We start from the raw sequence: 19,537 nt of genomic DNA, 5'->3' as shown, positions 1-19,537 counted from the left end.
CAGCCTGGAGAAGGGAAGAACCCAGGGAGCCTAAAGGGGCTCCAGAACAGACAGAGAGGGACTTTGGAGAAGGGTCTGGAGTGACAGGACAAGTGGGAACGGCTTCCCACTGACATGGGATGTGTTTAGACGGGATACCGGGAAAAAATTCCTCTCGGCGAGGGCGGCGAGGCGCTGGGATGGATTTCCCAGGGAAGCCGCGGCTGCCCCATCCCTGGAAGCGTCCCAGGAGCGACCCGGGCCGGCGGGAGGCGCCGGGGCAGGACCCGGCTGAGCTCGGAGCTCCCTTCCCACCCCAACCATCGCCTCGGCTGGGGGCGCTCCAGGAGCGGGCGGCGATGCCCGGCTCCCCCGGGCTCCCCCGGGATGCGATGCCCGGCTCCCCCGGGCTCCCCCGGGATGCGATGCCCGGCTCCCCCGGGCTCCCCCGGGATGCGATGCCCGGCTCCCCCGGGCTCGCCGTTACCTTCGAAGAAGCGCTGCAGCGCCTCCGTCTCGTCCACCACCTCCATGGCTGGGCCATGCACGGCCCGCCCGGTTCAGTCCGCGCTGCTCCGGGGGGGCATCGCCCCGGCCCGGGGGGGGCCCCGCTGCGACCCCCGGGCCCGTCCGAGCGCCCTCGGCCCCGCTCTCACCGCCGGGCTCCCGGTGCCGCTCCCGGAGCCGCTCCCGGTGCCCGAGCCCGGCGCGGCCGCCCGATGCCCATCGGAGTCCGCCGAGCGCTGCCCGCGGACTCGCGGGGCGCTCCTCCCTCCGGCGATATCGCCCTCCCTCCTGCCTCACCGCCCTCCCTCTCTCCCCGGTCCCCTCCCTCTCTCCCTTCCCTGCTCCTCCTCCGCCTCCGGGCTCCAGGGACCCTCCGGGACGGGCTCGCCCCCCGCCCCGAGGGGGTTTGGGCGCCGGGGGGAAGCCCAAGGAAAGCGCTCGGGGCGGCAAAAGGAACCAAAAAGTGTTCGCGAGGCGCAGAAACTAAAGGAGGGAGTGAAAACCCAGCTCCGAGGCGCTAAAAAAAAAAAAAACAGTCACCGAGTGCCAAAATCCGCCCACAAAGCACCCGGGACCAGCCGCGAAGCACCAAAACCCGTCCAGAACCCACAACAGAAAATACCGCAAAGCACAAAAAAAAAAAAATATCAGTCACAAAGTACCAAAACCCGGTCCCAAAGTGCCAAAACCAGCCTGAAAGCAGACGATAAACCCCGGCCAAAAAACAGCCATCAAAAGTCACAAAAGCACCAAACCCAGCCACAAACCATCACAAAACAGTCACAGGGTCAAAAAGCAGCCAGAAAGGGGGGAAAAAACAACAAGGAACCCCCCAAAACCCAAACAAAAAACCCCAACCCCCAGCAAAAAAAAAAAAGTACCACAAACCAGCCACAAAGTGCCAAAAAAACCCCACAGTTAAACCCCCCCAAAGCAGCCACAAGCCACCAAAAAGACCCCAGTCAAAGGCACTAGAAAACAGCCACAAAGCAGCAAAATCCGTCCAGAAACCACATAAGAAACAGCTACAAAGCACAAAAAAACAGTCAAAGTGTCAGAAAGCAGCCAGAAAACAGCAAAAAAAAAGTCACAAAGCACCAAAATGAGTCACAAAGTGACAAAAACCAGTCACAAGTTGACAAAATGTGGCCACAAAGCACCAAAAGAACGTGACAGAGTGGCAAAAAATAGGCACAAAGCACCAAAAAGAGTCACAAGGCAGTAAAAGGTCACAAAGGACCAAAACTAAGCAGAAAGTAAAAAAAAACAAACCAGACAATAAAGCACCAAAAACCAGCCACAAGGCACCAAAAGCCATAAAGTGCCAAAAATCAGCCACAAAGGACCAGAATCAGTCACAAGGGACCAAAAACCAGCCAGAAAGAGTAAAAAAATCCTCCGTGAAATCCCCCCAAAGCAGCCACAAGGCACCAACCCCCCCAAAATTAACCAAAGCCACCAAAACACAGCCACAAAGCACCGAAACCCCTCCAGAAATCACAAAGGAAACAGCTACAAAGAACCAAAGAGCAATTGCAAAGTGCTAAAAACAGTCACAGAGCACCAAAAGGTCACAAAGCACCCAAACCAGCCAGAAAGAAGAAAAACAACCAGCCAAAAAAAAAAAAAAAAAAAAACCACCAAAAACAAAAACACAAAACCCCAAAAATCCACCCAGAAATCACAAAAGAAACAACTACAACACACCAAAAACCAGTCACAAAGCACCAAAACCAGCCAGAAAGCAAAAGTAACTCAGCAAAAAAAAACCAAAAATTGGCTACAGAGAGTCAAAAACCCCACAGTCAAATCTGCCCAAAACCAGCCACGAGCCACCAAAAGAACCCCCAAAAACAGCCAGGGAAAACCATGAAAAAACAGCCACAAAGCACCAAAATCCACCCAGAAATCACAAAAGAAACTGCTACAAAGCACCAAAAACCAGTCACAACCTGCCAAACCCAGTCACAAAGCACCAAAAAGACAAAAAGTACCAAAACCTGCCAGAAAGCAACAGAACAGCTCAGAAAAGGACCAAAAACCAGCCACAAGGCACCAAAAGTCATGAAGTGCCAAAACCAGGCACAAAGCACCAAAAACCAGCCAGAAAGGAAAAAAAAAACAGCGAAAAAATAGCAAAAACGTGCCCCCAAAAGTCAAAAAGTGTCAAAACCAGTCAGAAAGCACCAAAAGGAGCCAGAAAGCAAAAAAAAAATAAAAGAGCCACAAGCCACCAAATGTCACAAAGTGCCAAACCCAGCCATAAAGTTACAAAATGAATCCACAAAACACAAAAAAACCCAAAAAACACCAACCCCAAAACCCACCCACAAAGGAGTGAAAAAAAGGAGTCACAAAGCACCAAAAAGGAGTCACAAAGCACCAAAAAGGAGTCACAAAGCACCAAAAAACAGGCGAAAGGAGCCAACCCCCCCCAGTCAAATGCCCCCAAAACCAGCCCCAAAGCACCAAAATCTGTCCCAAAAGCACAAAAATCCCAGACATAAAGTACCAAAAAACAGCCCCAAAATGCCAATGTCACAAAGCACCAAAACCAGTCACAAAAAAATAAACCAAAACAGCCAAAAAAGCACCAAAAACCAGCCCCAAGGCACCAAAAGTCACAAAGTGCCAAAAAAGAGCCACAAAGGAACAAAATACTTTCAGAAATCACAAAAGCAGCCACAACCCCCCCAAAATCCCCGTCAAACCCAGTCAAAACAGCCACAAAACCTGTCCACAAAGCACCAAAACCAGTCACAAAGCACCAAAATCTGTCCCCAAAACACCAAAAACACCCACAAAGCACCAAAAACAGGGAGAAAGAAAAATAGCAACCAAAAAAACAGACCAAAAAAAAGCCCCAAAATCCAGCCCCAAGCCACTAAAATCACAAAGGACGCAAAGCAGTCACTGAGCCCCCAAAACCAGGCACGAGGCACCAAAAAGGCAGCCCCAAAACCTCAAAAAACAGCCCCAAACTAGGAAAATCCAGCCCACAGTCACCAAGGGAGCCCCAAAGCACCCAAAAGCAGCTGCAAAGTCTCCAAATGTCCCCCCAAATTCCCCCAGCTCACCTGCCAGAGGTGACCAGAGCAGGACAGCCCCGATGTCCAGGCAGGACTGATGAAATCCAGCCTCACATTCCAGCCAAGGGGCACAAACCCACCCGGGAATCCCTTAAATCCACCCCCAAAGCCCCAGAACTCGGCCCTAAACCAACCCCACACCTGCCACAAATCAGCCTCTGATCACAAGGGCCACCTGCAAACCACCCAAAGCCAGCCCCAAAACACAAAATCCCGCCCCGAACGAGCCACAGGTGGCCAAAATCCAGCCCCAAAGTGCCCCAAACCAGCCTCAAGTCATAAAATCCAGCCCCAAACAACCAAAATCCAGCCATAAATTGCCCAGATTGCCTCAAACAACCAAAATTCAGCCAGGAATCCTCCCAAACCAGCCCCACATCACCCCAAATCACCCAAATCCACTCATAAATCCCCCTAAACCAGCCCCAAATCAGGCACAGATTGTCACAAAGCACCCCCAAAATCACCCCCAAATCACACAAATCTCCAAAATCTACCACAAATCCCCCTAAATCAGCCCCAAACCACCCAAATCCAGCCCCAAATTGCCTAAACCAGCCCCAAATCTCCCAAATCCAGCCTCAAATAACCCCAAACATCAGCCAAAGGTCACCCAAATCCCACAAGAAATGACCCCAAACCAGCCCAAATTATAACCCAGCCCCAAATCAGGCACACGTTGCCCCACACCAGCCACAAACCACCCCAATGCAGCCCCAAATTGCCCCAAATCCAGCCCCAAAACACCAAAGTCCAGCCCCAAATTGCCCTCAATAATCAGCCCCAAAGCACCCCCAAAAATCAGCCACAGGCACCCAAATCTAGTCACAAATCACCCCAAACCAGTCCCAAATCATCCAAATCCAGCCCCAAATTCTCCAAGTACAGCCCCAAATCACACAAGTCCAGTCACAAATGGCCCCAAATCACCAAAAAGCAGCTTCAAATCACCAAAATCCTGGAACAAATTGCCCCAAAACGGCCCCAAATTGTCCAAATCCAGCCCCAAATCACCAAAATCCAGCCCCAAAACAGCCCCAAATCATGGATTCCCGCAACAAATCACCCCAAACCTGGCAAAAATCACCCCAAATCCAGCCCCAAGTCACCTCAATCCAGCCCTAAATCACCCCATCCAGCCCCAAATCACAAAAATCCAGTCACAAATCACCCAAATCCAGCCCCAAATTGCCCTGAAAATCAACCCCAAGTCACCCAAATCTAGTCACAAATCACCCCAAACCAACCCCAAGTCATCCAAATCCAACCCCAAATCCCGCAAACCAGCTCTGAATCATCCAACTCCAACACCCCAAACCAGCCCCAATCCAGCCCTAAACCCACCCAAATCCAGGTCCCAAACCCCCCAAACCCCACCCTAAATCCCCCAAACCAGCCCCAAATCATCCAAATCCAACACCCCAAACCAGCCCCAAATCCAGCCCTAAAATCCCCCAAACCAGCCCTGAATCATCCAACTCCAAACCTCCAAACCAGCCCCAAATTGCCCCAAACCAGCCCTAAAATCCCCCAAACCAGCCCTGAATCATCCAACTCCAAACCTCCAAACCAGCCCCAAATTGCCCCAAACCAGCCCTAAAATCCCCCAAACCAGCCCCAAATCATCCAATTCCAAAGCCCCAAACCAGCCCCAAATCCAGCTCTAAAATCCCCCAAACCAGCTATGACTCATTCAACTCCAAAACCCCAAACCAGCCCTAAAATCCTCCAAACCAGTCCCTAACCCCACCCTAAATCCCCCAAACCAGCCCTGAATCATCCAACTCCAAACCTCCAAACCAGCCCCAAATTGCCCCAAACCAGTGCTAAAATCCCCCAAATCCAGGTGCCCCAAACCCCACCCTAAATCCCCCAAACCAGCCCTAAATCATCCAACTCCAAACCCCTCAATCAGCCCCAAATTGCCCCAAACCACCCCTAAAATCCCCCAAGTCCAGGCCCCAAATCCCACCCTAAATCCCCTAAACCAGCCCTGAATCATCCAAATCCAAAACCCCAAACCAGCCCCAATCTAGTCCTAAACCCACCGAAATCCAGGCCCCAAACCCCCCAAACCAGCTCTGACTCATTCAACTCCAAAACCCCAAACTAGCCCTAGAATCCCCCAAGTCCAGGCCCCAAACCCCACCCTAAAATCCCCCAAACCAGCCCTGACTCATCCAACTCCAAACCCCCAAACCAGCCCCAAATTGTCCCAAACCAGCCCTAAAATCCCCCAAATCCAGGTGCCCCAAACCCCACCCTAAATCCCCCAAACCAGCCCTCACTCATCCAACTCCAAACCCCCAAATCAGCCCTAAAATCCCCCAAATCCAGGCCCCAAACCCCACCCTAAATCCCCCAAGTCCAGGTGCCCCAAAGCCAAGCCCAAATCTCCCAAACCAGCTCCAAATCATCCAAATCCAACACCCCAAACCAGCCCCAAATCCAGCCCTAAAATCCCTCAAACCAGCCCCAAATCCAGCTCTAAAATCCCCTAAACCAGCCCTGACTCATCCAACTCCAAACCCCCAAACCAGTCCCAAATTGTCCCAAACCAACCCTAAAATCCCCCAAACCAGCCCCAAACCCCACCCTAAATCCCCCAAACCAGCCCTCACTCATCCAACTCCAAACCCCCAAACCAGCTCTGACTCATTCAACTCCAAAACCCCAAACCAGCCCTAGAATCCCCCAAGTCCAGGCCCCAAACCCCACCCTAAAATCCCCCAAACCAGCCCTGACTCATCCAACTCCAAACCCCCAAACCAGCCCCAAATTGCCCCTAAACCAGCCCTAAAATCCCCCAAATCCAGGGCCAAAACCCTACCCTAAATCCCCCAAACCAACCCTGATTCATCCACCTCCAAACACCCCAAACCAGCCCTAAAATCCCTCAAATCCAGGCCCCAAATCCCACCCTAAATGCCCCAAACTGGCCCCAGCCCCCAAAGGCAGCCCCAGCCCCCCGTGTCCCCCCGGCCATGCCCCCCACCCCGAACCCCTGCGGAGCCCAGCCCGGTGCCCACTGGGAACCCCATCCCACCCCATCCCACCCCATCCCACGCCGCCCCTAGAGCCGCTCCGTGCCCGCACTGTGGGCCCTTTCTCTCGGGGGGCACAAAGGGGTTTTGTGCGGCCCCGGGTCCCGCCGGAGGAGGGCAGATCCCGGGGGATAGAAATCCATTGCCGGGGCTCCCGCAGCTGCGCGCCCGCCGATTCTTCTCCCGGGAAAGGAGGGGGATCCGGGATTGGCCGCAGTAATGGGGCCATTCTTTCGGGGTGGACGGGATGAGCTCAAGGGCCCTTTTTTCTCCCCCCTGTCAGACAGTTGTTGTTCTCAGGGCTCTCATTCCCGCTCCCAGCCCCTGCTTCGGCCGCAAACCACGTGGGAAGGAGGAGAGATCAAGGAAACGCGCGTTTTTCCCGGGAATTCGAGCGCTGGCCCAGCCCAAAGCCCGGCAGCATCCCGATTATCCACCCTGGATTAAGGAAATAAAGACTAACCCGGGACTAAAGTCAGGATTGATGGCGGTTCTTGGGGGTCTTGTCCAGATCAGGGGATTCCAGGAGTCTGTGGTTTAGAGTCCAAGAATCCACAGAATCATATTCCAGCATTTAGAATCCTAGAATCCATAAAATCATATTCTGGGATTCTACGGTTTAGAATCCCAGAATCATATCCCATGATTCTATCCTTTAGAAACCTAGAATCCATAGGACCACATCCCAGGATCCTACAGTTAAGAATCCTGGAATCCATAGGACCACGTTCCATGATTCTACAGTTAAGAATCCTGGAATTTATAGGACCACAGTCCATGATTCTACAGTTTAGAGTCTTGGAATTCATGGAATTGTATCCCATGATTCTATGGTTTAGAATCCCAGAATCCATAGAACCAGAATTCCAGGATTCTATGGTTTAGCATCCTGGAATCCACAGAAACATATTCCCTGACTCTACTGTTTAGAATCCTGGGATCCAGAGAACCACATTCCATGATTTAGAATCCCAGAATCCATCGAACCATACTCCATGATTCTATTATTTGGAACCCTGGAATCCAGAGAACCTTATTCCATGGTTTAGAATCACAGAATCCCAGACTCCACACCATCACATTCCATGATGGAACATGGACGGATCCACACTACGGATTCCCAGAATCATCACACAATTGGTAGGATCACATTCCAGGATTGAAGATGACACAATCCTGGAATGCTTTGCCTTGGGAGGGACCTTAAAGCTCATCCCTGGCATTGTCCAGGCTGGGAACAATCCTCAGACGGGGAGATCCTGCTTTCCAACCCCAAATCCATGTCCCTCATCCCTATTATCCAGGTCACGGAGTTCTCACAAGGAATGAGTTCTGAAATAACCTGGGAATCAGCTTTGGGAAATCCAGGTGTTTTTATCCCACAGTATTCCAGCAGCCAGGCTCCACATGATGCCAACAGCATTACCACAGGAGTAGGATCCATCAGGGATTAAACCTCATTCCCACTTTTCCCTGGGAAGGCACAGTGGCTGTTTATCCCGATCCAAGCAGGCAGCCTGTGGATCCTGATCCCAAAGCACTTGGATCCAACTCCCTCCCTCGGGATCTTTGCTCCTTCCCATCCTTCCTCCTTCTCAGGTGTCCCAGTCCAGGTGTGGGTGATCCAAGTTCTTCTCACCCGAGTTTTCCTCCTGCCTCTCATCCTGCCCAGCTCTCATGCCCAAGGAATGCTGCTCTCTCCCTTCCCGGACCCGATTAATGGGAAAAGGCCCGTTGGGAAAACTGATGGCACCGAGGAATGCAGCATCCCAAAAAAATGGATGTTCCAGCTCCTTTCCTGCAAGGAATCCAGCACTCCAGGGATGCACTTGTGTGATCCCAAGGGATCCTGGAGAGCTTGAATCCCGAAAAATTCAAGGGATCACTTTGATCCAGGGGGTCCGACCCCAGCCCTTGGTTTGCCGTTCTCCCACATTCCATGTTTCCCACATCTCTCCCCTCTGGATCACACTCCCTGCAAACCCTGCTCTCCCTATCCCACGTGGTTGGTTGGTTGGAAACATGAGCCAGGAAGGGGGTGGAGGGATATTCCTTGGAATATTACTCATGGAAGGTGCGGCCGCTTCTCCCTCTGGCGCTAAATTTCAAAGTCCAGTTTCCAACAAAAGAGTAATTCAGGGATCTTCCCTTCCCTTCCCTTGTCCCTTCCCATCACCCCCAGGATTCCAAGACACTGGAATACCTGGGACCTCGTACTCCTGGTTTACTCAGAGTTTGTGTATCCATTTGTTGGATTTATTAAAGCCATAAAAAAGTCTGGAATTCGTGTCTTTGGTTGGTTTGCTCCTTAAAACAGACACACCGAGGGAACTTGGGAGCAAAAGAAATGGGAATTTAGGCCCATTTGACATGGAGGAAATAAGGATCAAACAGCCCATGGGGCTCCAAAACAAGGATCTCCAAAATCCTGTCCCAAATCCCCCCAAATCCAGATACAACCTCCCAAATCCAGTCCCAAATCAGCAAAATCAGCCACAAATCAAAATCCAGCCCCAAACTGCTCCAGTTCAGTCCCAGAGCATCAAATTCCAGCCCCAAACTGTCCCAAATCCAGCCCCAAATTGCCCCCAGACAGCCCCAAATCCCGCCAAAGTCGCTGATTCCCAAAAGGCTCCAAGTTATTTCAGCACTCGTGTTCCCAGGGTTATCCCAGAATCCTGGAATGGTTCGGGTGGGAAGAGACCACAAAGATCATCCAGTTCCAATCCCAACACCTTCCACTATCCCAGGTCGCTCCAACCCATCCGACTTGGCCTTGGACACTTCCAGGGATGGAGCAGCCACAGCTTCTCTGGGAAACCCATTCCAGGGCCTCACTGCCCTCACAGGGAAAAACGTATTCCCAATATCCCAGCTCCACACCCCCTCTGGCAGTGGGAAGCCATTCCCTGTGTGCTGTCCCTCCATCCCTTGTCCAAAGTCCCTCTCCAGCTCTCCTGGAGCCCCTTCAGGCCCTGGAATGGGCTCTCAGCTCTCCCTGGAACCTTCCCTTCTCCAGGCTGGACATTCCCAGCTCTCCCAGCCCAGCTCCCAGCTGTGATCCAAACCAGCAGCACAAAGCCTGGATTGGCCACGGAGATTCCCTGGGAGCGCCGGAACAGGGAATGCAGCCCAGGATTCCCTGCACACTCCCAGGGGAGCTCCCACCCTGGAGTTCTCTCCTCCTGGCACCGAGAAATCCCTCCCTGGCTCTGCACTCGCTCCAGAGGGTTCATTCCCAAGGCAGACACAGTACTTCCACGGATTTGTAAAGGGATCAAGGAGCATCCTCAGGGACGAGGGAACATCCTGGGAGACGCTTCCATCCTGGAACACCAGCGCAGTTGGAAGTGTGAGGGCTCCAACCAGCCCTGGAATGCTGGGCAGAGTCACCCACCTGCTCCTGCAGATCCCAGCGAGGATATCCCAGCTCCTCGGATACCTCTGGCAGGACAAACACGCCCACAAAAGCTGGATCTGCTTTCCAAGGAAGCTCCGTGACGGGAAGGACGAGCAGGGATTGCTGGAAAGGCAGGGAAAGTCATGTGCTGAAAAAGCAGGAAAACTCAGATGCTGCTGGAAGAGCCGGAATTATATCTGGATTTCATTTGCAGGGGCTTTTCCAAGCTAAACGATGGATTCCATTCCCAGATCCGTGATTCCAGAGCAGTGCACATGGATTGGGATCCAGCTCTGCAACAGTGGCCCTTCAGCTCCCACCACACTCAACCTCTCTCTCCCTTTTTCCTCTCTCCCACCAGTTTTCCAAGGTTTTCCTTGGCTCCTGATCTCCCTGTGCTAATCCACCCTCAACCCAGGGAATATCCCCCCCCATAATCTGAATTATCATCCCAATTTCCCCTGGTCAATGGGAATTAAAGCACATGAAGTTCTCCTGCATCCAAGCACCTCCCAGCCAGGAATCCTGCAGGATATTCCTTGGGTTTAGATCCCTTAAAACTATTTCCAAGAAAAAGCACTTGGCAAAGAAGTGTAACTCAACCCACCAGAACATTATCCCTGCTGAAAAATAGGAATTCATCACATTCCAGGCTGATTTTTTAAGGATCTTTCCATTTCCTTTTCCTCTTTTCCAACTGAATCCTTGGAAAAATCCTGAGGAATTGATTTCTGCAATGCTGGTTTCCATTTAAATGATTAACAATCAGATCACAGTTTTCATCAATGACATATTCCCATTATTTTCCCTCCTTCTTTCCTTGGGAATTCATCAGCCTGGCTTAAAAATTCTTGGAAAATTTGGGGGGTTTTGTGTCATTCCCAATGTTTTTTTCCAATGGGTTGAAAACCACTTTTCTCCACAAGCTGGCATTTTTTCCCTAAAGTCACCAGCACATCCAGTAGCTGGAAAATCTCCTTGGAAAATCCAACTCCATCCCTAATTAAGGTTTTTCAGGGGTTTTATAGCAGTTTATAGCAGCTTCCACCATTCCTGCTGTGTCCACATCCATCTGTTTTCCTGAATTAAAGCAGCGCCTCCTGAACATGGATTATTCCATGTTTATCCAAGGATAGCAGTCAGAGATGGATGTTTTCCCTTCCCCAGGAGAGTCAAGATCCTTTTAGGAGACCAACACGGCTCCAGGTAGGGAGGAAAATCCCACAAATCCACCCCCAAAACATCAGGCACCAACATTCCAGCACTTTTGAGAGGCATTTTTATGGGAATCCAGGAGTTCAGCCACCTTTGACTATCAGGGATTCCCTGCCAGTCCCTTCGGGAGCAGCCAGAAAAACCATTCCAGGCCCCATTCCCAGCATTAGGTGCTTCCAGGCATTCCTTTTCCCTGGATTTCTCCTGGCTCGTCTCCTCTCCTTATTCTCTGACCCTGCAATCCATAAAAAAAAGCTTTTCCCACTCGCAGAATATGAATTCCATGGCATTGAAGAACTGGGAACAGCCCCAGGCAGGGAGATCCTGCTTTCCAACCCCAAGTCCGTGCCCCTCACTGGGAAAATCCCAGTTTGGACTCACCTTCCTTGCAGAAGGACCCCGGCACCTCCAAAGGGCAGATTCCCACATTATTCTGGCTGGAACACTGAACATATGGAATATCTGGGATCTAATCTTGACTGAGAGCACTCATCCTCCTCCCCCCGCCATTCCCATTCAATCCCAGAGGATTCCTTGTCAGCAACCTGGTTTGCACTAAAATCCTTCTTTTTGTGTGGAAAGTTGGATTTAACCCAGGATCACTCTCAGTTCTTTCCTTAATTCCCTTCCCTCAGTTTCCTTCATTTCCTTCTCCACTGAAGGGATATTCCTAGAACTGATCTCACGGGACACGGATCAGAAAATCCTGGAATGATTGGGAGGGGAGGGACTTTAGAGATCCAATTCCAACCCCAACACCTCCCACCAGGCCAGGCTGCTCCCCCCTGGATTTGAACACTTCCAGGGATGTGGCTTCCACCACCTCCCCAGTTGTATGATTCCCAAAGGCCGAGATCCAGACCAGGCAGAGCTGGAAAAGCACCAACCACCCCTCAGTGCTTCCCTGGAGCACTCCCAAGGCACACCCTCTCCAAATTCCTCATGGCCTTCCCACTCCCAGCCCTCTCAAGGCAGGAAACCTCCGGCAAATCCCAACCATCCAGGACATCCTTTGGGAAGAGCCACAGACTCCAGCCGTGCTTCCAACATCCATTTTATACACAGTGCCATAGAATATACAGAAAATTTATATACATCCATCTCTATGGAATAAGGTTATAATTCCGGAGCCTGCTCTTTACAGCGGGATTAGTTCGGAGCTTCCATCCAGCGGTACAAAAACAGTCCCATGGAGAAGGAATGGTACGTGAGGAAGTGTTTGAGTTTCCTTGGAATCTTCATGCTGGGGCAGCTCGGAGCAGGGATGTGGAAGGCAGCATTCCTGGGATGAGCAGAGGGATGCAGGAAGCTGGGCTGGTCCCCCCTCCCCTCCCTATATCCAAGCACTCCAAGCCCCATGGGGAACACTCGGAGCAGCTCAGAGTTCTCCCAAAAATTCCAGAGGCTTCAGCTCTCCCGAGGCAATTTGGGGCGAGGAGTTAATGGATCCATGGTTTTCCTGCTCTGAGCCGCCCCAGTTCGGGATGGGACACAGGGTACAGCAGGAAAAAGGGCTTTTCCAGAGGCGGAGCAGGGTACAACATTCCTGCTGCCCTGTGGACATGGGAAGGGAGGTACAGCCCATCCCAAAAAACCCTGTGCCATTAGGAATTCTGTTCATCACTAGGACAGGAGCTCGGGAGTATTCCCTGTACATCACTCAGCTGACTGGGGGAGGGAAAAGTGGGAAGCTGGAGCTGCAGGGGAGGTCACTTGCCCCACTGAGCGCCGGGAACATCCCGGGAAAGGAGTTCAGAGCCAAAAGTCTGGCTGTGTCCTAGGAAAAACACCCTGACAAGATCCCTGAACTTCCCAAAAGCAGGATATCAGGGCAGGGCTGTGCCACCTCCTCCCGCTGCTCCAGGACCTTCGAGTCTGAGCCATGGGGACTGCACAAATCTCAGGATTTGAGCAGGGAAGCGGAATCCCAACAAAAACCAGCATCGGGGCTTGTTCCTGGACTGCTCCGTGTTTAAGGGTTTGCAGGAATCAAGGTGGAGCCAGGCAGAGATTCCCCTCATCCCATGGGTGTCTGGGAAGGTGGGAATGTCAGGACACGGTGAGGACGCAGCAAGGAAAGCAGGGAAAATTCCCAGGCAGCTTCCCTTTGGAAGGTGGCTGTTCCAGAGCCAGGGATGAGGGAACCTCCTGCCCCAGGTCAGGATTTGCTTTTGGCACTTGGATACGACCTGAGGCAGCAGGGAAAAGCAGGAAGAAGCAGGAATTCCCGGCTGAGGGAGAACAGGAGGGTTCAGAAGCAAAGGCAGCTCTGCGGCCACAATTCCATGGACCCAGAGAAGTGGGAAAGGAAGCGGGAGATGTCTGATCCCAAAAATCCGGTCCCAGGCAGGAGGCTGGGACCTGAAGCCATGGAAAACAAAGGCACAAGAAGTATGGACTCAATGAACAAGGAAGGAAACAACGGGAATGGGGACAGCTGCTGATTTTCAGGATTGCAGGTCCCTGTGACAAAGCAAGGAATTTCTCTAATCCTTGGATATTTGGAATTTCCAGCCCTTAGGCAGCTCCCTGGGAGCTGGAAGAGGGGGGAGGACATCAGTGGCTCCTGATCCATCCCACTTCCCATCCATAACCCCACTATGGGTCCCGCCGGAGAGCAAGAACTCCCATGGAATCCCAGCTTCCAGCTGCAACATTCCTGCCTCTCCTCCTTCCCGAGGACGGGCAGTGTTTGCCTCCCGCAGGATACTTGGAGCATCGCAGGAGCACCGTGAGGGGGAGCTTTGGCACAAGGAACGTGCTCGTCCCGAAATCCAGCGGCTCTGCCCTAAAATCAGCCCTGCACGGGCTCCGGGAATGTGCAAGGAGCCCGATCCAGTCAGAGCTTCCCAGTGCCTTCCTCCAGAGGAATTTGTCATCAGAGTAGCTGCTGGAATTCCAACCCTATCCCTTTCCTGCCTAAAGGGACAGCAGGAACGCTGGAATTCCAGAAGGATTGGAGTGGGAAGGGATTTCAAGCCCCCCCAGTTCCAGGGGCAGGGACATCTCCTGCTATTCCAGGTTGCTCCAAGTCCTGTCCGAGCTGGCCTGGAACAACGTCAGGGATGAGGAGTCCCCAACCTCCCTGGGAATGTTTGCATGTTCCCCAAAGGATGCAGTTACAACCCTTATCCCTAAAAAAAACCATTTGAATGAAATGTTCCTGCTACCATCCTGCAAAGCTGGAATGTTCTACTGCCAAGGGAATAATATCCCAGATTGGACAGGGATAAAGCCAGCAGCCAGCAGAGCTCCAGCCCAGCAATTCCCAAGGCAAACATGGAAATCCAACCCTATGGATACAAACCTAAACACAGCAATGACTATTCCCGCTTAATTTCCATTTCCAGGGATAATCCTGATTATTCCTATGTCCCAGTTTGGAAATCCAGTCTGGGGGATTCCATGGCAACATTATCATCTGCCTGCAGGAAAAGAGGAAAAAAAAAGCTGGGAAAACATCCAAGTGCCTGAGGAATATATTAGATCCTGCTCCTGGAGTTTTCCCTCCCTCCTGTGTTTTCCCTCCTTTCTGGACAAAGATTTCCCACCATGGTTGATGGTTCTGGGGACCATCAACTACTTCAGGAATCGAAGCAACAATATCCCAAAGAATGGAGATGGGAATCATTGGATTTATACATCCGCACTCACCACCAGTTTTGCCATCCCAGTCCTCTGGAGAGAGCAGAACCTCTCCTAAAAATCCTGTTTTCCCTGGGGAAAAAAAGGTCTTCAAAATTCCAGGAATTCCATTTAACTGCTTTGGATCATCCTGAGATTGCAGGGAACAGTTTTCCCTGTTCAAGTGGAGCTATCAAGGATGTGGGATAAGAGGAGGGATGAGGTGAGAGGAACAGGGAGCAAAGAAAAGAGGGAAGTGGAAGTTTTAGGAGAAATTCAACATTCCAAATGGAGAAGGAGAGGGAATAAGGATAAATATTGGAGGAGGGCTTGTAAATCCCTCAGCACATCCTTCCCAAAATTCCTGGCACTGCCACAGGTAAAGCCACAAGCAAATCAATTATTAGGGATGCAGATGCTCCACTCCTCTCCCAAGAAACTCCTGGAATCCTCTGCATTGGAAAGGGCCTTTAAAGGCCATCCAGTGCTGGATTTGGAGGATGTGACACGGAACTGGGTGCCTGGGATTTGGGATGTCAGGCACTTCCAGTGCTGCCTCGCCGCAGGGTGGACCATCCTGTCGGAATATCACGGGAATCCAGGAAGATTGGAAGGCACAAAGCTCAAGGGGAGGAAGCAGAAGTCAAGAAAAAATCTGGAGATGTTCCACATTTCCAAAGAAAGAGTGGGCAGAGAAAGCAGGAAGTGTGGCCAGTGTGGATGCAGGAGGCAGCTGTGGGTTTAGCATTTATTCCAGCATTCCAGAGGTGCTTTTGCAGGAAGGAACAGGAGATCAGCCTTTCCAAATGCCCTCAGAGTAAAGAAGTGGTGGGAATTGAGACTTGGAATGATGGGAATCGAGACACAGGGATGGGGATCAAGACAAAAAGAGATTTAAAGCCAAAATAATTCCAAGAACACGGATTTCCTTTGGGAGCACTGGGATCAGATCTGTGTGTCAAGAGGGAACACCAAAGCCCAGGAACTGTCCACAGTTTGGCACAATCTGAACCTCCAGGGGATTCCTTTCCACCTTTACTCCTTGGATCCATGGCAAGCCCAGGTCCCAGGAACGAGGGACTGCCAGGCTTTTAGTGCAGCATTCCAGGCTGCTTCCAGTCAGGGCCAGGGAACCCCCTTCCCATGGGATACAGTTCCAATGGCCCAGAGAAGGGACCAGTCAGCCAAGGATGGAGTTTTCCAGGACACAGGTGGGAAGAGACTTCCTAGTGCAACATTTGAGCCATTCAACGCCAGCAGATCCCAACTGGAATCGTTCAGGAGGGAGATATTCCCACTTTCCTCACCTGAAGGCACCTCCTCCCCAGGGATCCCGCCCAATCCCAGGTGTCCCTGCGGCTCCCAGGGACGGAGATGATCCTTTCCTCAAGGTTTTAAAGTGCTTTGCAGATCCAAAGCTCTGCCTTAGTGCTAAGGGTTAATTCCTGCCAGGATTAAGGGCAGGAATGAGCTCCTTATTCCCATTCCAGGGCTGGGAAGTGAGCTAGCCTGCTAGCCCTGCCCCCCCTGCCCCTCAGCTCCCCTCTTCCCCTCCAAACTTCCCGGGTTTTTGTGCGTATTCCTGAAAAATCACCTCGGTGGTGCTTCCTGAGGGCAGGGACTGGGCTGTGCTGAGCTCCCGACCCTGCTCCTTTTTACAGGACCTACAAAAACAAAAGGAACTTCCCATGGCTTGGAACCAAAGGATTTTTCCTTCCTCGCATTCCTCTGAATCCAGAGGGGCTTCCTCTGCTCCAGCTCCACGCAGGGAAAGGTCACACCTTTGGAACCTTAAACCACAGGGATAATGTTCTAACTTCCCACCAAAAGCACTTCGGAAGGCTCTGGAATGGGGAAGGAGCAGGGAATGTGTATCCCGGGATCAGGTGAGGGGGATACCAGCACTTGGACAGAGATTCCAGTGAAATTCCGTGCACCTGGAGTCACTTCCATCAGTGCACATGGGTTATAAAGTGCTCCTGCTGGATACCAGTTATTCCCAAAGGAAGGCCCATCCTAAGGCTTCGGGACACCACGGGGAGCCCAGGGATTTGCCAGCTCCCGGGAAGCACAGCATCCTCCCACAGTGGAAAGATCCCAGCTAAGGAAGGGGACAGGATTCTAAGGAAGTTAAAGTGGGACTTTCTTTTCCAGGGAAGGAGGAGAGAACTCCAGGGAGACCCCTCGAGAAGTGCCGAGCTTTGCTTTGCCAACGAAGGGCCTTTTCCAGGTCACAGAAGGGTTTCATTCCCTAAATAGGTAGTTTTCCTGCTGCTCCCATCATCGGAAAACCTGCCTGGAGGGCTGAGCAGGCTCCTCCGGACCCTGGGGCAGCTCAGGCAGATTCAATCCCAACTTCCTCCATCTTCACTCCAGGGGCTTGTGCAGGGGAGTGGAGAGGGAGGGGGGAGAGGGATGCAGGCAGCTCCCCCCAGATCCCAGCCACCTGGAAAGCAGGGAACTTGGAATTCTGCCTGCCCACCCTCTCTTCCCTCAGCCCCCAGCAGAAAAGGCACGGGGAGGAGAGGATGGCCAGGCTTTTCCTTTGGGAAAACCTCCCTGTTTCCTTCATAAATACCTTCCCAACAGCAGCTCTGTAAACACACACAAGGTTTCAACACTCAGAAAAAAAAAAAAAATCCATCTTTTCCCTGAATTCCCAACGACAGGCTGCCACTGATCCATGGGTGCTGCACATGGGTGGTGTGAGGACCCAGAGGGATCCAACCCAGGAAAGGCTCCCAGATTCCACAGGGACTCGGAAAACAACACCGGGCCAATTTTCCAGCCGATCCCTCCAGGCAGCTCCGAGACAAGAATCCCAGCAGTCCTGCGGGAATGTCGCCAGCTCAGAGGGGTCCAGAGAATCCGGGAGCGAAGGTGGTGAGATCCAGGAGAGCTCGGATGCGGCAGAGGGATCTGGCTCTTGGGAACAGCGTCCTTCCCTCAGGAATACTCAGGGGAGAGGAAACACGGTGCCAGCCCCGTTCCCACTGCGCCCGGCTGGGAATGGGAGGCTGGATTTGGGGGGATACGGCCCCAATGGCTTTAAAACACGAGTGTCCTACAAAAGCAATCCCCATGGAAGTGGCTGGATTGGAGCTCGGGCCGGATCCGTGGTAGTGCAACAGGGCCCAGAGTCTCAATCCGCTCATCTCCCAAAACAGCGGCTGCGCTCTGGAGCGGGGATCCATCCCAGCCCCCCTCCTGCTTCCAACTCTCCAGCCTCGAGTTTCAGGGAATCCACCCCAGAGGATTCCCAGAGCAGGGTGTCTTGCTCCCAAACTTGGCAGGAGCCCCGGGGCAAGGAATCTGCCTCTGGAATGAGAGCCAGGCTGAGGTAGGGAATTTTAGTGCCTCAGACCCTCTCAGGCCCCACGGGGCGAAGCGTCTCCCAGGCTCCATGCATGGCATTCCAGCACAATCCATCCTCCAGCCACCGCTGCGCCACCCCGGAAGGGATGTTCCCGGCCATCTCCTCCGATCCCGACCGTTCCTCTCCTCCATGGATTATCCCACCGGGATCATTCCACCCCTGTTCCCAAGCACTAAAGGGCCGAAATCATGAGGTCGTCCTGCTTGGCGGGGCTGGTTACGTGTCCGGAGGGGGTGGAAGTCCGGATTTTGTCCGTGGCCAGGCATTCCTGGCTGCTCACACCCGTGGGAGTGATGTCCATGAGCTCCCCGGACGAGCTGAGGGGGAAGGAGGGCGACACGGAGATGCCCGACGAGGGATCCGTCGATCCCGCGAACAGCCGGGGCGGCTTCGGGACCAGGTTGGGCTCGTACTGCGCCCGCAGCAGGATCTCCTGGTCGCTCACGGACTTGGGGAGCTCCGCGAAGTCGCTGGAGCTGTCCGACACCATCATGCAGTAGATGTCCTGGAAGGAGCTGCTCTTGCTGTCCAGGTTGAAGAGGCTGTCGATGAACTCGGCGAACTCCAGTACCTGGGGGCTGGGCACGTCGGCCAGGCGGCCGTTGTGCAGCGCCGGCTCCTCCCGGGGGGACGAGGGGCCGCGCTCGCCGTCGCTCCCGGCGCCCTCCGCACTGCAGCGGCGCCGGGGGGTGGTGTCCCCGCTGTTGAGGACGTTCTCCGGGGGCTGCGTCTCCTGGGAATGCTTGGAGAGGCTGTCTGCAGCCAGCAGCTCGGTGCGGGAGCTGAGGGAAGGGTTCTCCTCGGGGATGACGGGGTCGATGTAAAAGCAGTGCGTCTCGTCCTTTTCCATGACCGCGTGCAGGCTGGGTGAGCCCCGGATGCTCCGGAAGCCGGAGGAGCGCCGCGAGTCGAAGCTGTAGATGGACTCGTTGTCCGAGAGGCTCTCCATGGTGGCCAGAGGGGCCCGGCGGTCCTGCAGCTCCACGGAAAGGCGCTCCTTGGTGTCCAGGAGCAGCAGCTCCACCGGATCCTTCTGCACCGGGGAAAGCGGCTTCGTCTCGTAGAACCCCTCCAGGCTGATCTCCGAGTGGGATTTGCTCCTGCAGCAGGAAAAGAGAACATGAGGAGGCGATCAGAGGATCTGAGTGTCGGGCACAGAGTTCCTCGCGCAGTTCCTCCAACCAAACCCATCTAGGACTCCCGGAAATCCCTCACTGCTCCGTTCTCCCAACGGAAAACATCACAGTGGCTCTCCCCTCAGCAAACTCCGGTTCTTGCCCTTCTCCCTGCTTTCCTGGCTAAA

General features: G+C 53.0%; 2 protein-coding genes across 3 annotated transcripts in view; both read right to left on the bottom strand.

The window, feature by feature from the left end:
• MYRF (myelin regulatory factor) overlaps nt 1-10,381 on the bottom strand; it is a 54,623-nt gene extending 44,242 nt beyond the window's left edge. The window contains exon 1 of one of the 2 annotated variants that reach the window (XM_051776918.1): nt 10,017-10,381. In XM_051776918.1, the coding sequence (XP_051632878.1) occupies nt 10,017-10,164 (148 nt within the window). In that variant the 5' untranslated portion in view covers nt 10,165-10,381. Of the gene's footprint in view, nt 1-466; nt 706-10,016 lie in introns of those variants that run through there. The other variant, XM_051776917.1, reaches the window with a different exon arrangement.
• A 1,891-nt stretch (nt 10,382-12,272) lies between these two features.
• Nucleotides 12,273-19,537, bottom strand: part of DAGLA (diacylglycerol lipase alpha) — a 47,563-nt gene continuing 40,298 nt past the window's right edge. Inside the window, 1 exon segment of the mRNA XM_051776928.1 lies at nt 12,273-19,334. Within this exon segment, the coding sequence (XP_051632888.1) occupies nt 18,407-19,334 (928 nt within the window). The 3' untranslated portion in view covers nt 12,273-18,406.

This window comes from Manacus candei, unplaced genomic scaffold, assembly GCF_025592945.1.
Source record: "Manacus candei isolate 608988 ecotype Guabito, Panama unplaced genomic scaffold, ASM2559294v1 h1tg000009l, whole genome shotgun sequence".
Classification (NCBI taxonomy): domain Eukaryota; kingdom Metazoa; phylum Chordata; class Aves; order Passeriformes; family Pipridae; genus Manacus; species Manacus candei.
Note: the sequence above shows the minus strand (reverse complement) of the source record. Positions and strands in the feature narration are given on the sequence as shown.